A 19,083-nucleotide genomic window follows, 5' to 3' on the forward strand; every position below is an offset into this window, starting at 1 on the left:
CCAGCTGATATTGGGGTTGATGCAGTGACCCAGGTGATATTGGGGATGATGCAGTGACCAAGGTGATATTGGGGTTGATGCAGTGACCCAGGTGATATTGGGGTTGATGCAGTGACCCAGGTGATATTGGGGATGATGCAGTGACCAAGGTGATATTGGGGTTGATGCAGTGACCCAGCTGATATTGGGGTTGATGCAGTGACCCAGGTGATATTGGGGTTGATGCAGTGACCCAGGTGATACTGGGGTTGATGCAGTGACCCAGGTGATACTGGGGTTGATGCAGTGACCCAGCTGATACTGGGGTTGATGCAGTGACCCAGCTGATATTGGGGTTGATGCAGTGACCCAGCTGATATTGGGGTTGATGCAGTGACCCAGGTGATATTGGGGTTGATGCAGTGACCCAGCTGATATTGGTGTTGATGCAGTGACCCAGATGATATTGGGGTTGATGCAGTGACCCAGGTGATATTGGGGTTGATGCAGTGACCCAGGTGATATTGGGGTTGATGCAGTGACCCAGGTGATATTGGTGTTGATGCAGTGACCCAGCTGATATTGGGGTCGATGCAGTGACGCAGGTGATATTGGGGTTGATGCAGTGACCCAGGTGATATTGGTGTTGATGCAGTGACGCAGGTGATATTGGGGTTGATGCAGTGACCCAGGTGATATTGGGGTTGATGCAGTGACCCAGGTGATATTGGGGTTGATGCAGTGACCCAGGGGCTGATATTGGGGTTGATGCAGTGGCCCAGGTGATATTGGGGTTGATGCAGTGGCCCAGCTGATATTGGGGTTGATGCAGTGACCCAGGTGATATTGGGGTTGATGCAGTGACCCAGGTGATATTGGGATTGATGCAGTGACCCAGGTGATATTGGGGTTGATGCAGTGGCCCAGGTGATATTGGGGTTGATGCAGTGACCCAGGTGATATTGGGGTTGATGCAGTGGCCCAGGTGATATTGGGGTTGATGCTGTGACCCAGGGGCTGATATTGGGGTTGATGCAGTGACCCAGGTGATATTGGGGTTGATGCAGTGGCCCAGGTGATACTGGGGTTGATACAGTGACGCAGGTGATACTGGGATTGATGCAGTGACCCAGGTGATATTGGAATTGATGCAGTGAGCCAGCTGATATTGGGGTTGATGCAGTGACCAAGGTGATATTGGGGTTGATGCAGTGACGCAGGTGATATTGGGGTTGATGCAGTGACCCAGGTGATATTGGGGTTGATGCAGTGACCCAGGTGATATTGGGGATGATGCAGTGACCCAGGTGATATTGGGGTTGATGCAGTGACCCAGGTGATATTGGGGATGATGCAGTGACCCAGGTGATATTGGGGTTGATGCAGTGACCCAGGTGATATTGGAATTGATGCAGTGACCCAGCTGATATTGGGGATGATGCAGTGACCCAGGTGATATTGGGATTGATGCAGTGACCCAGCTGATATTGGGGATGATGCAGTGACCCAGGTGATATTGGGATTGATGCAGTGACCCAGGTGATATTGGGGTTGATGCAGTGACCCAGCTGATATTGGGGTTGATGCAGTGACCCAGGTGATATTGGGGTTGATGCAGTGACCCAGCTGATATTGGGGTTGATGCAGTGACCCAGGTGATATTGGGGTTGATGCAGTGACCCAGGTGATATTGGGGTTGATGCAGTGACCCAGCTGATATTGGGGTTGATGCAGTGACCCAGGTGATATTGGGGTTGATGCAGTGACCCAGGTGATATTGGGGTTGATGCAGTGACCGAGCTGATATTGGGGTTGATGCAGTGACCCAGCTGATATTGGGGTTGATGCAGTGACCCAGGTGATATTGGGGTTGATGCAGTGACCCAGGTGATATTGGGGTTGATGCAGTGACCCAGGTGATATTGGGGATGATGCAGTGACCCAGGGGCTGATATTGGGGTTGATGCAGTGACCCAGGTGATATTGGGGTTGATGCAGTGACCCAGGTGATATTGGGGTTGATGCAGTGACCCAGGTGATATTGGGGTTGATGCAGTGACCCAGGTGATATTGGGGTTGATGCAGTGACCCAGGTGATATTGGGGATGATGCAGTGACCCAGGGGCTGATATTGGGGTTGATGCAGTGACCCAGGTGATATTGGGGTTGATGCAGTGACCGAGCTGATATTGGGGTTGATGCAGTGACCCAGCTGATATTGGGGTTGATGCAGTGACCCAGGTGATATTGGGGTTGATGCAGTGACCCAGGTGATATTGGGGTTGATGCAGTGACCCAGGTGATATTGGGGATGATGCAGTGACCCAGGGGCTGATATTGGGGTTGATGCAGTGACCCAGGTGATATTGGGGTTGATGCAGTGACCCAGGTGATATTGGGGTTGATGCAGTGACCCAGGTGATATTGGGGTTGATGCAGTGACCCAGGTGATATTGGGGTTGATGCAGTGACCCAGGTGATATTGGGGATGATGCAGTGACCCAGGGGCTGATATTGGGGTTGATGCAGTGACCCAGGTGATATTGGGGTTGATGCAGTGACCCAGGTGATATTGGGGTTGATGCAGTGACCCAGCTGATATTGGGGTTGATGCAGTGACCCAGCTGATATTGGGGTTGATGCAGTGACCCAGGTGATATTGGGGTTGATGCAGTGACCCAGCTGATATTGGGGTTGATGCAGTGACCCAGGGGCTGATATTGGGGTTGATGCAGTGACCCAGCTGATATTGGGGATGATGCAGTGACTTAGCTGATATTGGGGTTGACGCAGTGACCCAGGTGATATTGGGGTTGATGCAGTGACCCAGCTGATATTGGGGTTGATGCAGTGACCCAGGTGATATTGGTGTTGATGCAGTGACCCAGGTGATATTGGGGTTGATGCAGTGACCCAGCTGATATTGGGGTTGATGCAGTGACACAGGGGCTGATATTGGGGTTGATGCAGTGACCCAGGTGATATTGGGGTTGATGCAGTGACCCAGCTGATATTGGGGTTGATGCAGTGACCCAGGTGATATTGGGGATGATGCAGTGACCAAGGTGATATTGGGGTTGATGCAGTGACCCAGGTGATATTGGGGTTGATGCAGTGACCCAGGTGATATTGGGGATGATGCAGTGACCAAGGTGATATTGGGGTTGATGCAGTGACCCAGCTGATATTGGGGTTGATGCAGTGACCCAGGTGATATTGGGGATGATGCAGTGACCAAGGTGATATTGGGGTTGATGCAGTGACCCAGGTGATATTGGTGTTGATGCAGTGACCCAGGTGATATTGGGGTTGATGCAGTGATCCAGGTGATATTGGGGTTGATGCAGTGACCCAGGTGATATTGGGGTTGATGCAGTGGCCCAGGTGATATTGGGGTTGATGCAGTGACCCAGGGGCTGTTATTGGGGTTGATGCAGTGACCCAGGTGATATTGGGGTTGATGCAGTGACCCAGGTGATACTGGGGTTGATGCAGTGACCCAGGTGATACTGGGGTTGATGCAGTGACCCAGCTGATACTGGGGTTGATGCAGTGACCCAGCTGATATTGGGGTTGATGCAGTGACCCAGCTGATATTGGGGTTGATGCAGTGACGCAGGTGATATTGGGGTTGATGCAGTGACCCAGGTGATATTGGTGTTGATGCAGTGACGCAGGTGATATTGGGGTTGATGCAGTGACCCAGGTGATATTGGGGTTGATGCAGTGACCCAGGTGATATTGGGGTTGATGCAGTGACCCAGGGGCTGATATTGGGGTTGATGCAGTGGCCCAGGTGATATTGGGGTTGATGCAGTGGCCCAGCTGATATTGGGGTTGATGCAGTGACCCAGGTGATATTGGGGTTGATGCAGTGACCCAGGTGATATTGGGATTGATGCAGTGACCCAGGTGATATTGGGGTTGATGCAGTGGCCCAGGTGATATTGGGGTTGATGCAGTGGCCCAGGTGATATTGGGGTTGATGCAGTGACCCAGGTGATATTGGGGTTGATGCAGTGGCCCAGGTGATATTGGGGTTGATGCTGTGACCCAGGGGCTGATATTGGGGTTGATGCAGTGACCCAGGTGATATTGGGGTTGATGCAGTGGCCCAGGTGATACTGGGGTTGATACAGTGACGCAGGTGATACTGGGGTTGATGCAGTGACCCAGCTGATACTGGGGTTGATGCAGTGACCCAGCTGATATTGGGGTTGATGCAGTGACCCAGCTGATATTGGGGTTGATGCAGTGACCCAGCTGATATTGGGGTTGATGCAGTGACCCAGGTGATATTGGGGTTGATGCAGTGACGCAGGTGATATTGGGATTGATGCAGTGACCCAGGTGATATTGGTGTTGATGCAGTGACGCAGGTGATATTGGGGTTGATGCAGTGACCAAGGTGATATTGGGGTTGATGCAGTGACCAAGGTGATATTGGGGATGATGCAGTGACCCAGGGGCTGATATTGGGGTTGATGCAGTGGCCCAGGTGATATTGGGGTTGATGCAGTGACCAAGGTGATATTGGGGATGATGCTGTGACCCAGGGGCTGATATTGGGGTTGATGCAGTGGCCCAGGTGATATTGGGGTTGATGCAGTGACCCAGGGGCTGATATTGGGGTTGATGCAGTGGCCCAGGTGATATTGGGGTTGATGCAGTGGCCCAGGTGATATTGGGGTTGATGCAGTGACCCAGCTGATATTGGGGTTGATGCAGTGACCCAGGTGATATTGGGGTTGATGCAGTGACCAAGGTGATATTAGGGTTGATGCAGTGGCCCAGATGATATTGGGGTTGATGCCGTGACCCAGGTGATATTGGGGTTGATGCAGTGACCAAGGTGATATTGGGGTTGATGCAGTGACCAAGGTGATATTGGGGTTGATGCAGTGGCCCAGGTGATATTGGGGTTGATGCAGTGACCCAGCTGATATTGGGGTTGATGCAGTGACCCAGGGCTGATATTAGGGTTGGTGCAGTGACGCAGGTGATATTAGGGTTGGTGCAGTGGCCCAGGTGATATTGGGGTTGATGCAGTGACCCAGGTGATATTGGGGTTGATGCAGTGGCCCAGCTGATATTGGGGTTGATGCAGTGACCAAGGTGATATTGGGGTTGATGCAGTGACCCAGGGGTAATATTGGGGTTGATGCAGTGGCCCAGGTGATATTGGGGTTGATGCAGTGACCCAGCTGATATTGGGGTTGGTGCAGTGACCCAGGGCTGATATTTGTGCGAGTTAAGGCGAGGCCTTGTAGGGATCTGGGTTGGGGGAACTGGTAACGGCTTCACTTTTGTTTTCGCCAACATATTCGACGAGTCCTGTGGTCGTATCCACCTTGCAGAAATGGGGACAGTTCAGGCAACATTTTAAGCTCAGGTCTCTGTCAAAGTTAGCCCCAATTAATACCAACCTGTTCAAGCTGGTGAAACCAGACGCCTTGTTTGGGGAGGGAAAGGGCTGGATAGATTAGGCACTTGTCTCTGGAAGGACGATTGCCAACTTGGAGCAATTGATGATAGAATATGGGCTCGTGGGGTCAAATTCAATATCTCCAGGTTCTGGATTTTGTACAGAAAGGCTTCCCGACGTTTCCCGAGGTGCTGCCGAAGTCTGTTGTGAGAAGGATCTGTTGTAACCTGCCCAGATCCTATTGGCTGGGGGCAATTGTTTACCCGATGCATCTTGGGGGATATGAGCTCCCCCAATGAGGGTGCGGGCAATCGTTAACCTTTCAGCTGTATAAATAGAGCCCACCAGTTAGATACCGGCTAGAGAGAGAGAACCCGTAGTGAACTACTGGTGCTGTGTAAATATTGTTGTAAATAAAAGTTACTTTCTGTTTGATTCAACAAACCGGTGCTGGACTCTTCGTGACCCTCACAAAGGATCCTTTCACTGGCGGGGTCTGAGGAGGGTTGCGCATCTGCCATCTATGGAGGCTGATCCTGTCAGAGGAGGTGGGCCCGGTGGTTTGGGTGAGAGCGAGGTGGGAGGGGGAGCTGGGCCCATAGTAGATGATGAACTGTGGAGAGAGACTCTTCACAGGGTCAACTCCACGTCCTCGTGTGCGAGGCTGGGCCTGGTCCAGCTCAAAGTAATGTTTAGTGCACACCTGGCCAAGGCAAAGATCAGCGTTTCTTTCCCAGAGCGAGCGGTGTTCCGGGGGCCCGGCCAATCATGCGCACACGTTCTGGTCCTTCTTTTGTGTCTCCTTTAGCACCATGTCACTGATTCTAAATGTCTGATTGCATCCCTAGTTGTTCTCTAGTTGCCATATTTGGGGTCTGGGAGCTGCCGGGGTTGCAGACAGAGGTGGTGACTGATGTTCTCGCCTTCGCCTTGTTCATTGCCCGGACGCGAGTTCTGCTGGGGTGGAGGTCCCCAACCCCACCCCACACCTCGGCCTGGTTAGGGGATCGAATGGAGTTTCTCTACCTGGGGAAGGTCAAATACACCATGAGGGGGTCGGTCGAGGGATTCTACCAGAGGTAGTGGTCTTTCTATCATAATACTAACCTTTATTATTGTCACAAGTAGGCTTACATTAACACTGCAATGAAGTTACTGTGAAAAGCCCCTAGTCGCCACATTCCGGCACCTGTTCGGGTACACCGAGGGAGAATTCAGAATGTCCAATTCACCTAACAAGCACATCTTTCGGGACGTGATCATGATCACAGGAGGAGGAGGATCCATGGACCCCCCAAAACAAGTTACCCCAGGGTCTTGGGCAGGGAGGGTCTGGGCACGTCGGGGAGAGGGTACAGGAGGGTGGGGAAGTTGTGTGGGTTTAAGGCTGTGAGCGGGTAGGAAGAATGGGGGTTTCTATTTTAGGGTGCCGTGCCCCGATCCGCAAAGGGCAGCTCTCGAAATGGAACCCCCCCTCTTTCCTTCCCAACCTTTGAAAAGATTATTTTTTCTAAATCGGGCTTCGCACTTTGCCCGACTGCCCAGGCCAATTGTTTAATGTATTATTGGGGAAACTGGCTTAGCCATTCTAATTTACCTGTAACTATTTATTTTAATATGGCAGGAAGGCTGCTGAATTTGGTGGTCACCCTTGACCAGAAACTGAACTGGAATGGCTGTATAAATACCCTGGCTACACAAGCAGGTCAGGAGCTCGGAATCTTGTAATGAGTAACTCACCTCCTCGCTCTGTAAAGTCCGTCCACCATCGACATGGCATCAGTCAGGTGGTGCAATACCTTCCACTTGCCTGAATCAGTGCAATTCCGACAACACTCACATCAGCTCTGATGCACGATCAATTGCACAGAGACGAGAGTTGAATACAACTGAGGCTTTATTACTCTAAGATGTGTGGCCTCCTACAGCAGCTGGCGAAATGGCTGCTGTATAGGGAGCACACATATTTATACTCCGCCTACTGGGCGGAGCCAGCAGGCAGGGATTACCCCCGTACCTGTAGTACAGGGTTTTACCACACATCTTCTAATATGTACAACAGTGGTGATTACCACAAGCTCAACAGCATCCAGGACAAAGCAGCCCCGCTTGATTGGCACCCCATCCACAAACATTCACTCCCTCCACCACCGACGCACAGCGGCAGCTGTGTGTACCATCTACAAGATGCACTGCAGGAACTCACCAAAGCTCCTTCGACAGCACCTTCCAAACCCACGACTGCTGCCATCTGGAAGGGTAAGGGCAGCAGACACCTGGGACAATCACCACCTGGACATACCCTCCCAGCCACTCGTTGCCCTGACTGGGAAAATATCGCCGTTCCTTCACTGTCGCTGGATCCCTCCCTAACAGCACAGTGGGTGTACCTACACCACAGGGACTGCAGCGGTTCAAGAAGGCAGCTCACCACCACCTTCTCGAGGGCAATTAGGGATGGGCAATAAATGCAGACCTAAGCCAGAAACATTCACATCCTATGAAAGAATTTAAAAAACTTTAGAAGTACTTCATTGCCACTTTAGGCTGTGAGTACAGCAGTGTAAACATGAGCTCTTTTGTTCTTCATATCTTACAGTTTGTGAACAATATGTAATCGGCACTGGTTTGAATTGCAAATGCATTTTTATACAGTTAATGTAAATACAGAGACGCCAATTATGGCTAATGGATAGTTTCAAAACTCATATTTTTCTGTTTGATTTTTCATGCCAGGATTTATTGCTGAAACATATTTACTGGTCCAAGAAGAATGGGTAAGGTCACTGTTAAAGTTAACCGTTCAGTAATGTGTAAACAATTTATGAAACATTAAAATAACAATCGTAGAAGTTTGTACAGAACATATTCTCCTGCCAGTAGACTGGGGGGAGGAGGAGGAGGGGGGGAGGGAGAGGAGGGGGGGAGGGGGAGGAGGAGGGGGAGGAGGAGGGGAGGGGGAGGAGGAGAGGAGGGGGGGAGGAGGAGGAGGGGGGGAGGAGGAGGAGGGGGGGAGGAGGAGGAGGGGGGGAGGAGGAGGAGGGGGGAGGAGGAGGGGGGGGGAGGAGGAGCGGGGGGGAGAGGAGGGGGGTCGGGGGAGGAGGAGGGGGAGGGGGAGGAGGAGGGGGAGGAGGAGGGGGAGGGGGGGAGGAGGAGGAGGAGGGGGGAGGAGGAGGAGGGGGAGGGGGGGAGGAGGAGGAGGAGGAGGGGGGGAGGAGGAGGAGGAGGGAGGAGGAGGAGGAGGGGGGGAGGAGGAGGAGGGGGGGAGGAGGAGGAGGGGTGGAGGAGGAGGAGGAGGGGGGGAGGGGGGGAGGAGGAGGAGGAGGAGGAGGGGGGAGGAGGAGGAGGGGGGGAGGAGGAGCGGGGGGAGAGAAGGAGGGTCGAGGAGGGGGAGGGGGGAGGAGGAGGGGGAGGGGGGGGGAGGAGGAGGAGGGGGAGGGGGGGAGGGGGAGGGGGAGGGGGGAGGAGGAGGAGGGGGGGAGGAGGAGGAGGGGGGGAGGAGGAGGAGGGGGAGGGGGGGAGGAGGAGGGGGAGGGGGGGAGGAGGAGGGGGGGAGGAGGAGGGGGGGAGGAGGAGGAGGAGGGGGGAGGAGGAGGAGGAGGGGGGAGGAGGAGGAGGGGGGAGGAGGAGGAGCGGGGGGAGAGAAGGAGGGTCGGGGGAGGAGGAGGGGGAGGGGGGGAGGAGGAGGGGGGAGGAGGAGGGGGGAGGAGGAGCGGGGGGGAGAGAAGGAGGGTCGGGGGAGGAGGAGGGGGAGGGGGGGAGGAGGAGGGGGGAGGAGGAGGGGGAGGGGGGGAGGAGGAGGGGGAGGGGGGGAGGAGGAGGGGGAGGGGGAGGAGGAGGGGGAGGAGGAGCGGGGGGGAGAGAAGGAGGGGAGGGGGGAGGATACTTTATCGCAAGAATACAATACACGGAAAGTGTCTTTGATTTGAGGACACGGTAGAGGGTTGACTTTTCGAAGTGTAGACATGAAGGAGAGTTGACCTGATTGAGCTACCTCAGCTTTTTCAGCCATATTCGGGAGAGGGTCTGCCCTGTTTCTGTCGGGTGGGAGTGATGTTGGGAGCAGACATTCTTGTGAGGGATTATTGCCCAGAACATGCCACAGGACATTGCCCAGAGCATACCAGGGCAGTGCCCAGCGCACACTGGGGCAGTGCCAGAGCAGTGCCCCTGGGTGGGGTAGGGTGCATGGGGAGGGGGGGGGGAGGGATGGTTTCTGGTTAACCTTTGTGCACTGGGGCAGCCTTTAAAAATGATGCCCAATCCGCAGAGAATGAAGTTGCTGGCGGGGTCAGCTAGAATCGGTGGTGATATGCATCACTGTATATACACAAGGGGTTAATGTAAATACACTACAACTAAGTAAACACTAGAGGGAGCACCGGAGATGTCATGATATGCAAACATGCAGCTAATGAACACTTAGAATAGGACACAACCAATGAGCAGTCAAGACACCCAAATGTGGCATTACCACAAGGGGGCACTTCACAACCCATATAAAAGGACAGGGCACACATGCTCTGCCTCTTTCCACTGACAGACATCTAGAGAGTACAGCAGGGTTGATCAACAGCATCATACCCAGCATGTGGCTTAGAGCAGGCTGGTAAAGATAGACTGAGTTACGACAGTTAGATTAGCAGGAGAGTCGAACTCATTTAAGAACTGTGTTAATAGTTCAATAAACATATTGAACTCATTACAAAGTCTGGACCTTCCTTTGCCAAAGCATACATCAAAAAAGCAGCTTATGCTACACGAAGAAGTATAACACACCAGAGTCTGCCCACAGGATCTGCCCACTAGCATGGCATCATGGGAGCCGCTCCTTTACGTTTTTTGCGCTCTGTCCTGAGGGATGCAGCGGAGAATGCTATTGACCTTGTTCGAAATTCGGGACAATTCTGCCCATGGTTTACAGTTACCATCAGTGTTAATGAATACTGTCCGTAGTACATGTACACAATAGTTTGTGTACCAGAGCTGAGTGTTTGACGATATGATATTTTTTAACTTCCTCGTGCAACTTGCAAATATTTGGCTTCAGGAGACTGTCATAAACCAAAGTGATCTTCACAATCCCCATCTGAACTATCAACTCCTAACTTGAATAAATGTCAATAAAATTAATGCTTGGGAGTATCTTTTCAAATATAGAGAGATAAGAGTTTATAGAAATGTAATTAACATTCAGTTCATCATTATAACTGTCTATTTCCAATTCCCACCATATTCCGACTTCACCCAGATCTCAGCTAATTTCCTGAAACCCTCGCTCATGCCTTTGCTATCTCTGGATTTGACTAATCTAATCCTCTCTGAGCAGGTTCCCCATGTTCCTAAATGTGAGGTTATCTAAAACTCTGCTGCCGGTGTCTTAACTCGCACTAAATCCTGTTCATATATTACACCTGTACTCACTGACCTATACTGGCACGCAGTCAAGCAACATCTTGATTTAGAAATTATCATCCTTGTTTTCAAATCTTTCCATGGCCTCTTCCCTCCCTATCTCTGCAATCTCCAGCCTTACAACCCTCTGAGCTACCTGCATTCATTTAATCCTGGCCTTCAGCATTGATGATCTTAATCGCTCCACCTTTGGTGGCCGCGCTTTCAGTTGCCAAGGCCCCAGGGTCTGGAATTCCCTCCCTTAACTCTCCACCTTGGTGGAGGTGTTGTATGGCACTATCACCGTGCTAAATGGGATGGACTTCGAACATATCTAGAACTCAAAACTGGGCTTCCATGAAGCACTATGGACCATTAGTAGCCGCCAAATTGTATTCAACCACAATCTGCAACCTCATGGCCCCGCATATCCCCCACTCTACCATTACCGCCCAGCCAGGGAATCAACCCTGGTTCAGTGAAGGGTGCAGGAGAGCATGGCAGGAGCAACATCAGGCAGACTGCAAAATGAGATGTCAACCTGGTGAAGCTACAACACAGGACTACTTGTTGCCAAACTGCATAAGCAGCAAGTAACAGACAGAGCTAAGGTATTCCACAACCAACGCATCAGATCTGAGCTCTGCAGTCCTGCCACATCCAGCTGTGAATATTGGTGGGCCATTAGACATTTCACTGGAGGAGGCTCCACAAATATCCCCATCCTCAGTGATGGAGGAGCCCAGCATATCTGTGAAAAAGACGAGGCTGAGGCATTCGCAACAATCTTCAGTCAGAAGTGCCGAGTAGATGATCCATCTCAGTCTCCTCCGGAGGTCCCCAGTATCACAGATGCCAGTTGTCAGCCAAAAGTATTCACTCCACATGATATCAAGAAACAGCTGAAGGCACTGGATACGGCAAAGGCTCTGGGCTCTGACCATAGTACTGACAACATGTGCTGCAGGACCAGCTGTGCCGCTAGCCGAGCTGTTCCAGTACAGCTACAACACTGGCATCTACCCAGCAATGTGGAAATTTGCCCAAAGATATCCTGTCCATAAAAAGCAGGACAAACACAACCTGGCCAATTACTGCAGCATTAAAGTACTCTCAGTTATCAGCAAAATGATGGAAGGTGTTATCACCAGTGTTATCAAGTGGCACTTACTCAGCAGTAACCTGCTCACAGGCGCTCATTTTGGGTTCTGCCAGAGACACATTTGATCGAGTGTGGCATCAAGAAGCCTGAGCAAAACGAGTCAGTGGGGATCAGGGGGGAAACTCTCTGCGACTGAAATCATACTTGGCACAAAGGAAGATGGATGTTGAAGGTCAGTCACCTCAGTATCAGGACATCTCAGCAGGAGGTCCTCAGGGTAGTGTCCTGGCATCAAACATATTTTGCTGCTTTCTACCATCATGACGTCAAATTAATATAAATCTTTATTGTCACTAGTAGGCTTCCTGCAATGAAGTTACTGTGAAAAGCCGCTAGTCGCCACATTCTGGTGCCTGTTCAGGTACACAGGGAGAATTCAGAATTTCTAAATGACTTAACAGAGGGGATTTTTCTGATGATTGCACAATATTCAGCACCATTTGCGACTCCTCAGATACTGAAGCAGTCTGTAGCCACGTACAGCGAGAGCTGGACAATATTCAGGCTGGGGTTGATATGAGGCAAATAACGTTCATGCCACAGTATCAGACAATGACCATCTCCAACAAGGGACAATCTAGCTATTGCCCCTTGAAACTCAATGGCGTTACCATCATTGAATCCCCACCATCAACATCCTGGGGGTTACCATTGATCAGAAACTGAACTAGACTAGCCACATTAATACTGTGGCTGCCAGGGCAGGTCAAAGGCAAGGGACCCTGCAGCAAGTAACGCACCTCCTGACCCCCCCCCCCCCCAAAGCCATGATCTACAAGGCACAAGTCAGGTGCGCAATGGAATACTCTCCACTTGCCTGGATGAGTGCAGCTCCAACACACACAGTCTCAACACCATCCAGAACAAAGCAGCCTGTTTGATTGGCTCACTGTCCACTGCCTTCAACATTCAATTCCTCGCACTGGGGCACAGTGACAGCAATGTGTACAAGATGCAGTGCAGAACTCATCAAAAGCCCTTAGCCTGCACCTATCATCTGGAAGAACAAGGCAGTAAAGGCATGGGAACACCACCACCATCAATTCCTGTCAAAACCACACACCATCCTGACTTGAAACTATATCGCCATTTCTTCACTGTCACTGGGTCAAATACCTCCCGACCAGCACTCTGTGTGTACCTACACCACATGGGCTTCAGCGGTTCAAGAAATCTGCTCACCACCACCTTCTCAAGGGCAATTAGAGATGGGCAATAAATGCTGGCCAGCGAACCCCACAACTCCTTAAAACCCACCTCTTTGATTAAGGTAATCAGCTCACCTGACCGAATATTTCTCAATAGTTGATTTTGGGTGGGTAAATTGGTATTTGACCCGTTGATGCCAACCTTGGCCTTTTCTGCCAAATTGTGTGGCAATTTGAGTAAATGCTGGTTGGGCAGCCTCTGGTTTCTCCCTCGCCACTATGACATCCGGCCTTCCGTACTCCAGGTGCCATATTGAAAAAGTGTCCCTGCGCAGTCCTAGGACCGGAATATCTCTCCTGCGTGAACAGCTGGTAAACTCTGCCCTATATAACTATGATGCTGGGTGTATGGAACACCACCCACAGTGACTGATCCTCACCCACCTGCCGACAGAGGATCCTCAAACTCGCCCAATCACCCAGTGGGTCTGCAGCCCCAGAACTCTGGGTGGATTTCGAAGTCTGCGTACATGGGATTTACACTGCAGGAGCAATCATTGTCACGGTCAGGAATTAGGAATTGCTTGAGTGGGTAAAATTGCTTCAGAAGCCAGACGCTCAATCTTGAAATGTTTTGCCAAATGTTCTCCCACCTCCCTCCTCACTGAGGCGGGCGGGGGGTGGGGGGGGACCCTGGATTTACACCACTGGGAAATGCGCTTCTCATGAAATGAAATGAAAATCGCTTGTCACAAGTAGGCTTCAAATGAAGTTACTGTGAAAAGCCCCTAGTCGCCACATTCCGGCGCCTGTTCAGGGAGGCTGTTACGGGAATTGAACTGTGCTGCTGGCCTGCCTTGGTCTGTTCTCAAAGCCAGCGATTTAGCCCTGTGCTAAGCAGCCCCATGAGATTTTCCAAACTTCGATCCATCGAGCTCTGGGTTTTGGGCCCAGCGCGTTTCCACTGCACCATCCTGCTCCCTGGGATTTTCCAAACTTGCCACTGATTGGTGGCGGGAAATCCTAGCATAAGTGTTTCAGTCTTGTCTTTTATTTAATGAAGCGCCTGTGAAGAACGTTGGGTCATTTTATTATTTTTAAAGTGCTGTAGAATTTAAACTGCTCTTGTAATATGGTAAATATTGAATAAACTGAAACCTCAGGTTCAGTATTAGGATTACCAGGTAAATGTGGTTTTATTTTGCAATTGTTAAACTAACAGTGCAAACTTACTTTGGTCGAGCAGATATAACGACAGCATTTTATTCCCCAGATAAAGACCCGGAACAAGCAGCTCATTTGAACAGAGCAGAAACCGCTTCCACTGCCCTGGAGGAGAAGCTAACAGGCTCCATTCAGTGTAACCCCCATCCTTTTGACAAAGAAGACGCAGGGTTTAAGTATATAAAAGGCAATGTACTTCCACCCGAAACTGGTAGCAAAAACTTAATTATTCCATGTCATGAGTTTAAATCTTTTCAGCTCGCTGCCATGAGAGATGAGTTTGAGCAGAAAATGAAATTTGCAAAGGAGGTTATTAAGTTTGCGGCGGCATGTATGAACTGTAGAACTAATGGGACAATTCATTTTGGCATTAAGGATGGTGGAGAGTATGGACATGGTGAGATAGTGGGTGTTCCTGTCTGCAATAAAGAACTTTTTGTTAATGCACGAGACCAATATATCAAACAGTGCTTTTTGAAACCGTACCATGCCCACGCTGAGCATTCGATTCGTCCGCCAAGGTTTGTTGAAGTGTTTGAAGATCATGTTGGGCGGCGTTTTGTTATTGAAGTTGATATTGTTCCTTCGTTGTCAGTGGTGAAAAAGGCATTTTATACAGTGAAACTTCCTGACCTTGACAAGTCTAAAAGGAAAGGTGTTGTATACTTTCATCCCGCAATCTACAAAAGAGAGGGAGCTTCTTCAATTCGCGTCCCTCAATTTAAAATCAAAGAAATGTCTGAGTACGTACGCGACAGAGATTTTGAAAGGGAAAAGGCAGAACGCAGTGAAGAACTTTCCAATGATGAGGTTTACAGGAAACTATCTGAATTATTCACCAGTATAAAGAAACACATAAATAATGAAGTGAAGTATATTCTGGTCACTGACAGTTGCAAAAAGGAAGATTTGGAGAATCTGGGCTTTTTGTTAGGAATGAAGTTCTTCTGTGTTTTAGATTTTGACCCCAATTCTAAGATGCAAGGTTTGTACAGTCTTTACCCCAACGCCAGTCCTTATTTCTTAGAAGATTGCATCACTGAACGTGGTTCATTGGCTGATGTGATAAAGAATTCATGTCATCAAACCAGCTGGATATTTTGCAATGGACAGACTGACAGTGAAGGTCACAAACCTCATGATTCAAAAACCTGGATGGAAAATAGGAGGCAGCATCTGGGAAATATGGTATCAGAAATCTGCAATGCTGTTCTTCCACCAGGGACATTTGAGGTTCTTTTTCTCTTACTGTCACCAGCAAATCAGTTACAAGCGGAGGCATTGCTTGGATTCTATGCTGGAATGAATGGCAGAAATAACATAAAATGCATCGTGGAAGATCGAGAAAATTACAATAGCTGGGCAAGTCTTTTGCAGAGCATGTGTGACAGACATACTCTTAATAACATGAGTATCGTGGGAACAAAGCTGAGCCACTTGGACAGCATGATTCAGACCATACAATCTTCAAAGCTAAGTGTCAGGCAGTTGTTAGACGATGGCACAAACTATGAATATCTGCTGCCTTGTATTGAAGTGCTGAGATCAGATGAATGCAGCTGTATAAATGATGCAAATGATGAGGAATGGCAGGAAGAAATCCGGGAGAAGGAAATGCATTTTTACAGAGGTGGCAAAGTCAGCTGGATGAATTTCTGGCTGGCTGAAAATAGGCATTGTGGTGAGATTATAAAAAGAGATGCATATGAAACTGTGAATGAGCGTCTGAACCAGGTGTTAGAAAGAGCAAGTTCCAAGGAACGGGTGGTCACTGTCACAATAAGTCACCAACCTGGTAGTGGGGGGAGCACTGTGGCTAGACACATCCTGTGGGACTTTAGGAAAAGACTAAGATGTGCAACTGTCAACACATCACAACCTATAAAATCCATCTGTGATAAGGCAATCAAATTACAGAACAGTGAAGGGAATGGTGAGAATTTCCCAGTGCTTCTGCTCGTTGAAGATTGTGATGAGGAATACATTGAGGAATTGAAAATCCAACTGGCACATGCAGTCACTGATTACCAGTCAAAGCCAAACTTCATTTTACTGCGTTGCATGAGGTCCACGTGGCCAAAGATGTCTGCCAGTGCACCTGACACCTTGCATGTGACTTATCAATTATCAAAGAGGGAAAAATCTTTGTTCAATTGGAAACTGAATGACCTTAAAGAGAAAAGTAAGTACGAAGAAAACTCTATCCTGACGTTTGTTCTAATGACGAAAGAATTTGATCTAAATTACCTCCAGAAAGCTGTGAAGGAACTGCTGGAAAGAATTGATCAGACATCTGGCATTCTTGATCTAATTGAATGCATCTCACTGCTAAATCATTACGTAGCAGGTTCATACATTACTATGTCTCAATGCGAAGAATTCATCAATGGACGGATTCAAACTGAATACCCAAAGCACCTTCCTATTGTGGTCGTATTGAGGGACATATCAGGCTGTCTGCTCTCTCATTACTATGAATCTGCAGCAGGACTCCAGTGCATTAGAATAATACATTGCAAAGTTGCAGAACAAGTTCTAGAACAGATGAAAGGCCCTCAAAGTCAGATTGTTGTCCATCTTCTCCACATAAATGAATTTTTCAAGTACCACTCCTCTCCACAAGTAGTGAAATTCGTTAAGCAGCTGTTCATTAAAAGAAAATACACCACAGATGGAGTCAAACCGTTTTCTCCTCTTATTGAACATATATGTAAAACTGAGAATAGAAATGAAGCTGAAGGTGTTCTGGGAAAAGCCTGCAAATGTTTCGATAAGGATGCCGTCGTCGCTCAGCAGTTTGCACGATTCTTGTGCCTTCTTAAAAAGTTTGATAAAGCTGAGACATGGGTGAAGAAAGCTCACTCGTTACAACCGTCCAACTCTTACATTTTGCACACACAAGGTCAAATATATAAGAACTGGATGCACAGTTTGGGAATGCCAGGCGGACAACATCCACAGGAATTTAGCAAAGCGATAAAACTGGCACTAAAGGCCATTGATGCGTTTCAGCGCTCCCAGGAAGCATCCAAGTCAGAGTGTGACTGGAATAATGCTGGCTATTTTGGTGAAGTAGTGATTGCCTGTTATCTTGTGCAATTTATGTCTTCACTTGACATATTTAAAAGCATCAACGGCTGCCACATAAACCTGTTAAAGTATTTGCTAACAGGTTGGATCCCTGAACAAATCAACACTGCATGGGCTGAGTTTCATGTCGAACTGAAGGGATTGCACAGAAATATTTGCGAAGCAATGGAATCAATTTACGAGCACATGGCTTACTTTCAGCCTGACAGACACATTGAGAGAACTTTTGCGAATTTAAGCAAATGTGAAAAACAATTCTCATATTTCTTCTGTTTCTTCAGTGGTTCCAGAGAAGAGATACTGAAAGAAGAAAACATGGAGCATCTAATGCCTCTGTTACAATGTCACAAAGTGTATTACCTCGGTGGTGGACGATTCACGAAAATGTTTTTGTTAACTTGCGATAATCTAATGCAAATAATAGAGTTGTGCAAGGGATGTTTGAATGAAAATGATTTACAAAACTACATTTTATCACAGATTGCTCTGGCCATTGATCCCAGCAACTCTTTTGAAGTCATGATTTCTAAAAAGGAACTTTGTGAGTGTAGCGATCGCTTGTGTGCAATGAGTGACTCAGGAATGTCCCCTATCCCACACTTCATACAGATACTGCTGTACTGGCCAGAAGCTGAATCTCACAATGGTTCAGTGAACGAAAACAATGGGCGTTTAATTGACGCATTAAACACCCTGAATGACCTGTATACGACCATACTAAAGGATGGCCAGGCTAACAAACCTACCCACCCCCACTTTTTCCTGGGAACTGGAAATGGCTTACAGCGATTTATCCACAACACAAACCTTGGAGATGGGAACCCATGGGAAGTCAATCCAAACAATCTGCAGCGCGTTGAGGGATGGACTGAAGGAGATGAGCTTTATGTCCGAGGGCACGCCGGAGAAAGTAAGGTCTCCATCCATCGTGGACCCAAATGTTTGATGCCTCCTTGGAGCAGAAAAGTTTCATTTTATTTAGGATTTACAATGCGAGGCTGTGTTGCCTATGACATTCAGAATGAGCCCGAGGATGGTGATGTGCAGTCAGTGGATCAATCAGCCCGTACCAGCCTTCCCGAACAGGCGCCGGAATGTGGCGACTAGGGGCTTTTCACAGTAACTTCGTTGAAGCCTACTTGTGACAAGCGATTTTCATTTTTTATTTCATTTTCATTTTTCACCAGCTTAACTGTGCTCAGTGACATGTGGAGGGTTTTCGGGGTGGCACAGGGCAGGCATATGAAAGTTAGGACTGTTTGTGGATGGGAAGTTCACGAGCTTGGGTGAGCTGGAGGAGAAGTATGGGCTCCCCCTGGGGAACACCTTTAGGTACTTACAGGTAAGGGCGTTTACCAGACGGCAGGTGGTGGAATTCCCACAGCTACTGCCACACACAGTACAGGACAGGGTGCTCTCGGGGGGGGGGGGGGATTGGGGAAGATCTTGGAAACTTACCAGGTGATGCAGGAGGAGGAGGCCTCGGTGGTGGAGTTGAATGGTAAGTGGGAGGAGGAGTTGGGAGAGGAGATCGAAGAGGGGATGTGGGCAGATGCCCTAGGGAGGGTGAACTCTTCCTCTTCATGCGCGAGGCTCAGCCTCATACAGTTTAAGGTGCTGCACAGGGCACACATGACCGGGAGAAGGATGAGCAGGTTCTT

At 49.2% G+C, this 19,083-nt stretch overlaps 1 protein-coding gene across 2 annotated transcripts in view; it reads left to right on the forward strand.

The window, feature by feature from the left end:
• LOC140395690 (sterile alpha motif domain-containing protein 9-like) overlaps positions 1-18,833 on the forward strand; it is a 49,176-nt gene extending 30,343 nt beyond the window's left edge. For both annotated transcript variants that reach the window (XM_072483761.1, XM_072483762.1), the window contains exons 3-4: positions 8,141-8,181; positions 14,382-18,833. In XM_072483761.1, the coding sequence (XP_072339862.1) occupies positions 8,178-8,181; positions 14,382-18,529 (4,152 nt within the window). In that variant the 5' untranslated portion in view covers positions 8,141-8,177 and the 3' untranslated portion in view covers positions 18,530-18,833. The remainder of the gene's footprint in view (positions 1-8,140; positions 8,182-14,381) is intronic.
• The last annotated feature ends 250 nt before the right edge of the window (positions 18,834-19,083 follow it).

The sequence above is a fragment of the Scyliorhinus torazame genome, chromosome 18 (assembly GCF_047496885.1).
Source record: "Scyliorhinus torazame isolate Kashiwa2021f chromosome 18, sScyTor2.1, whole genome shotgun sequence".
Classification (NCBI taxonomy): domain Eukaryota; kingdom Metazoa; phylum Chordata; class Chondrichthyes; order Carcharhiniformes; family Scyliorhinidae; genus Scyliorhinus; species Scyliorhinus torazame.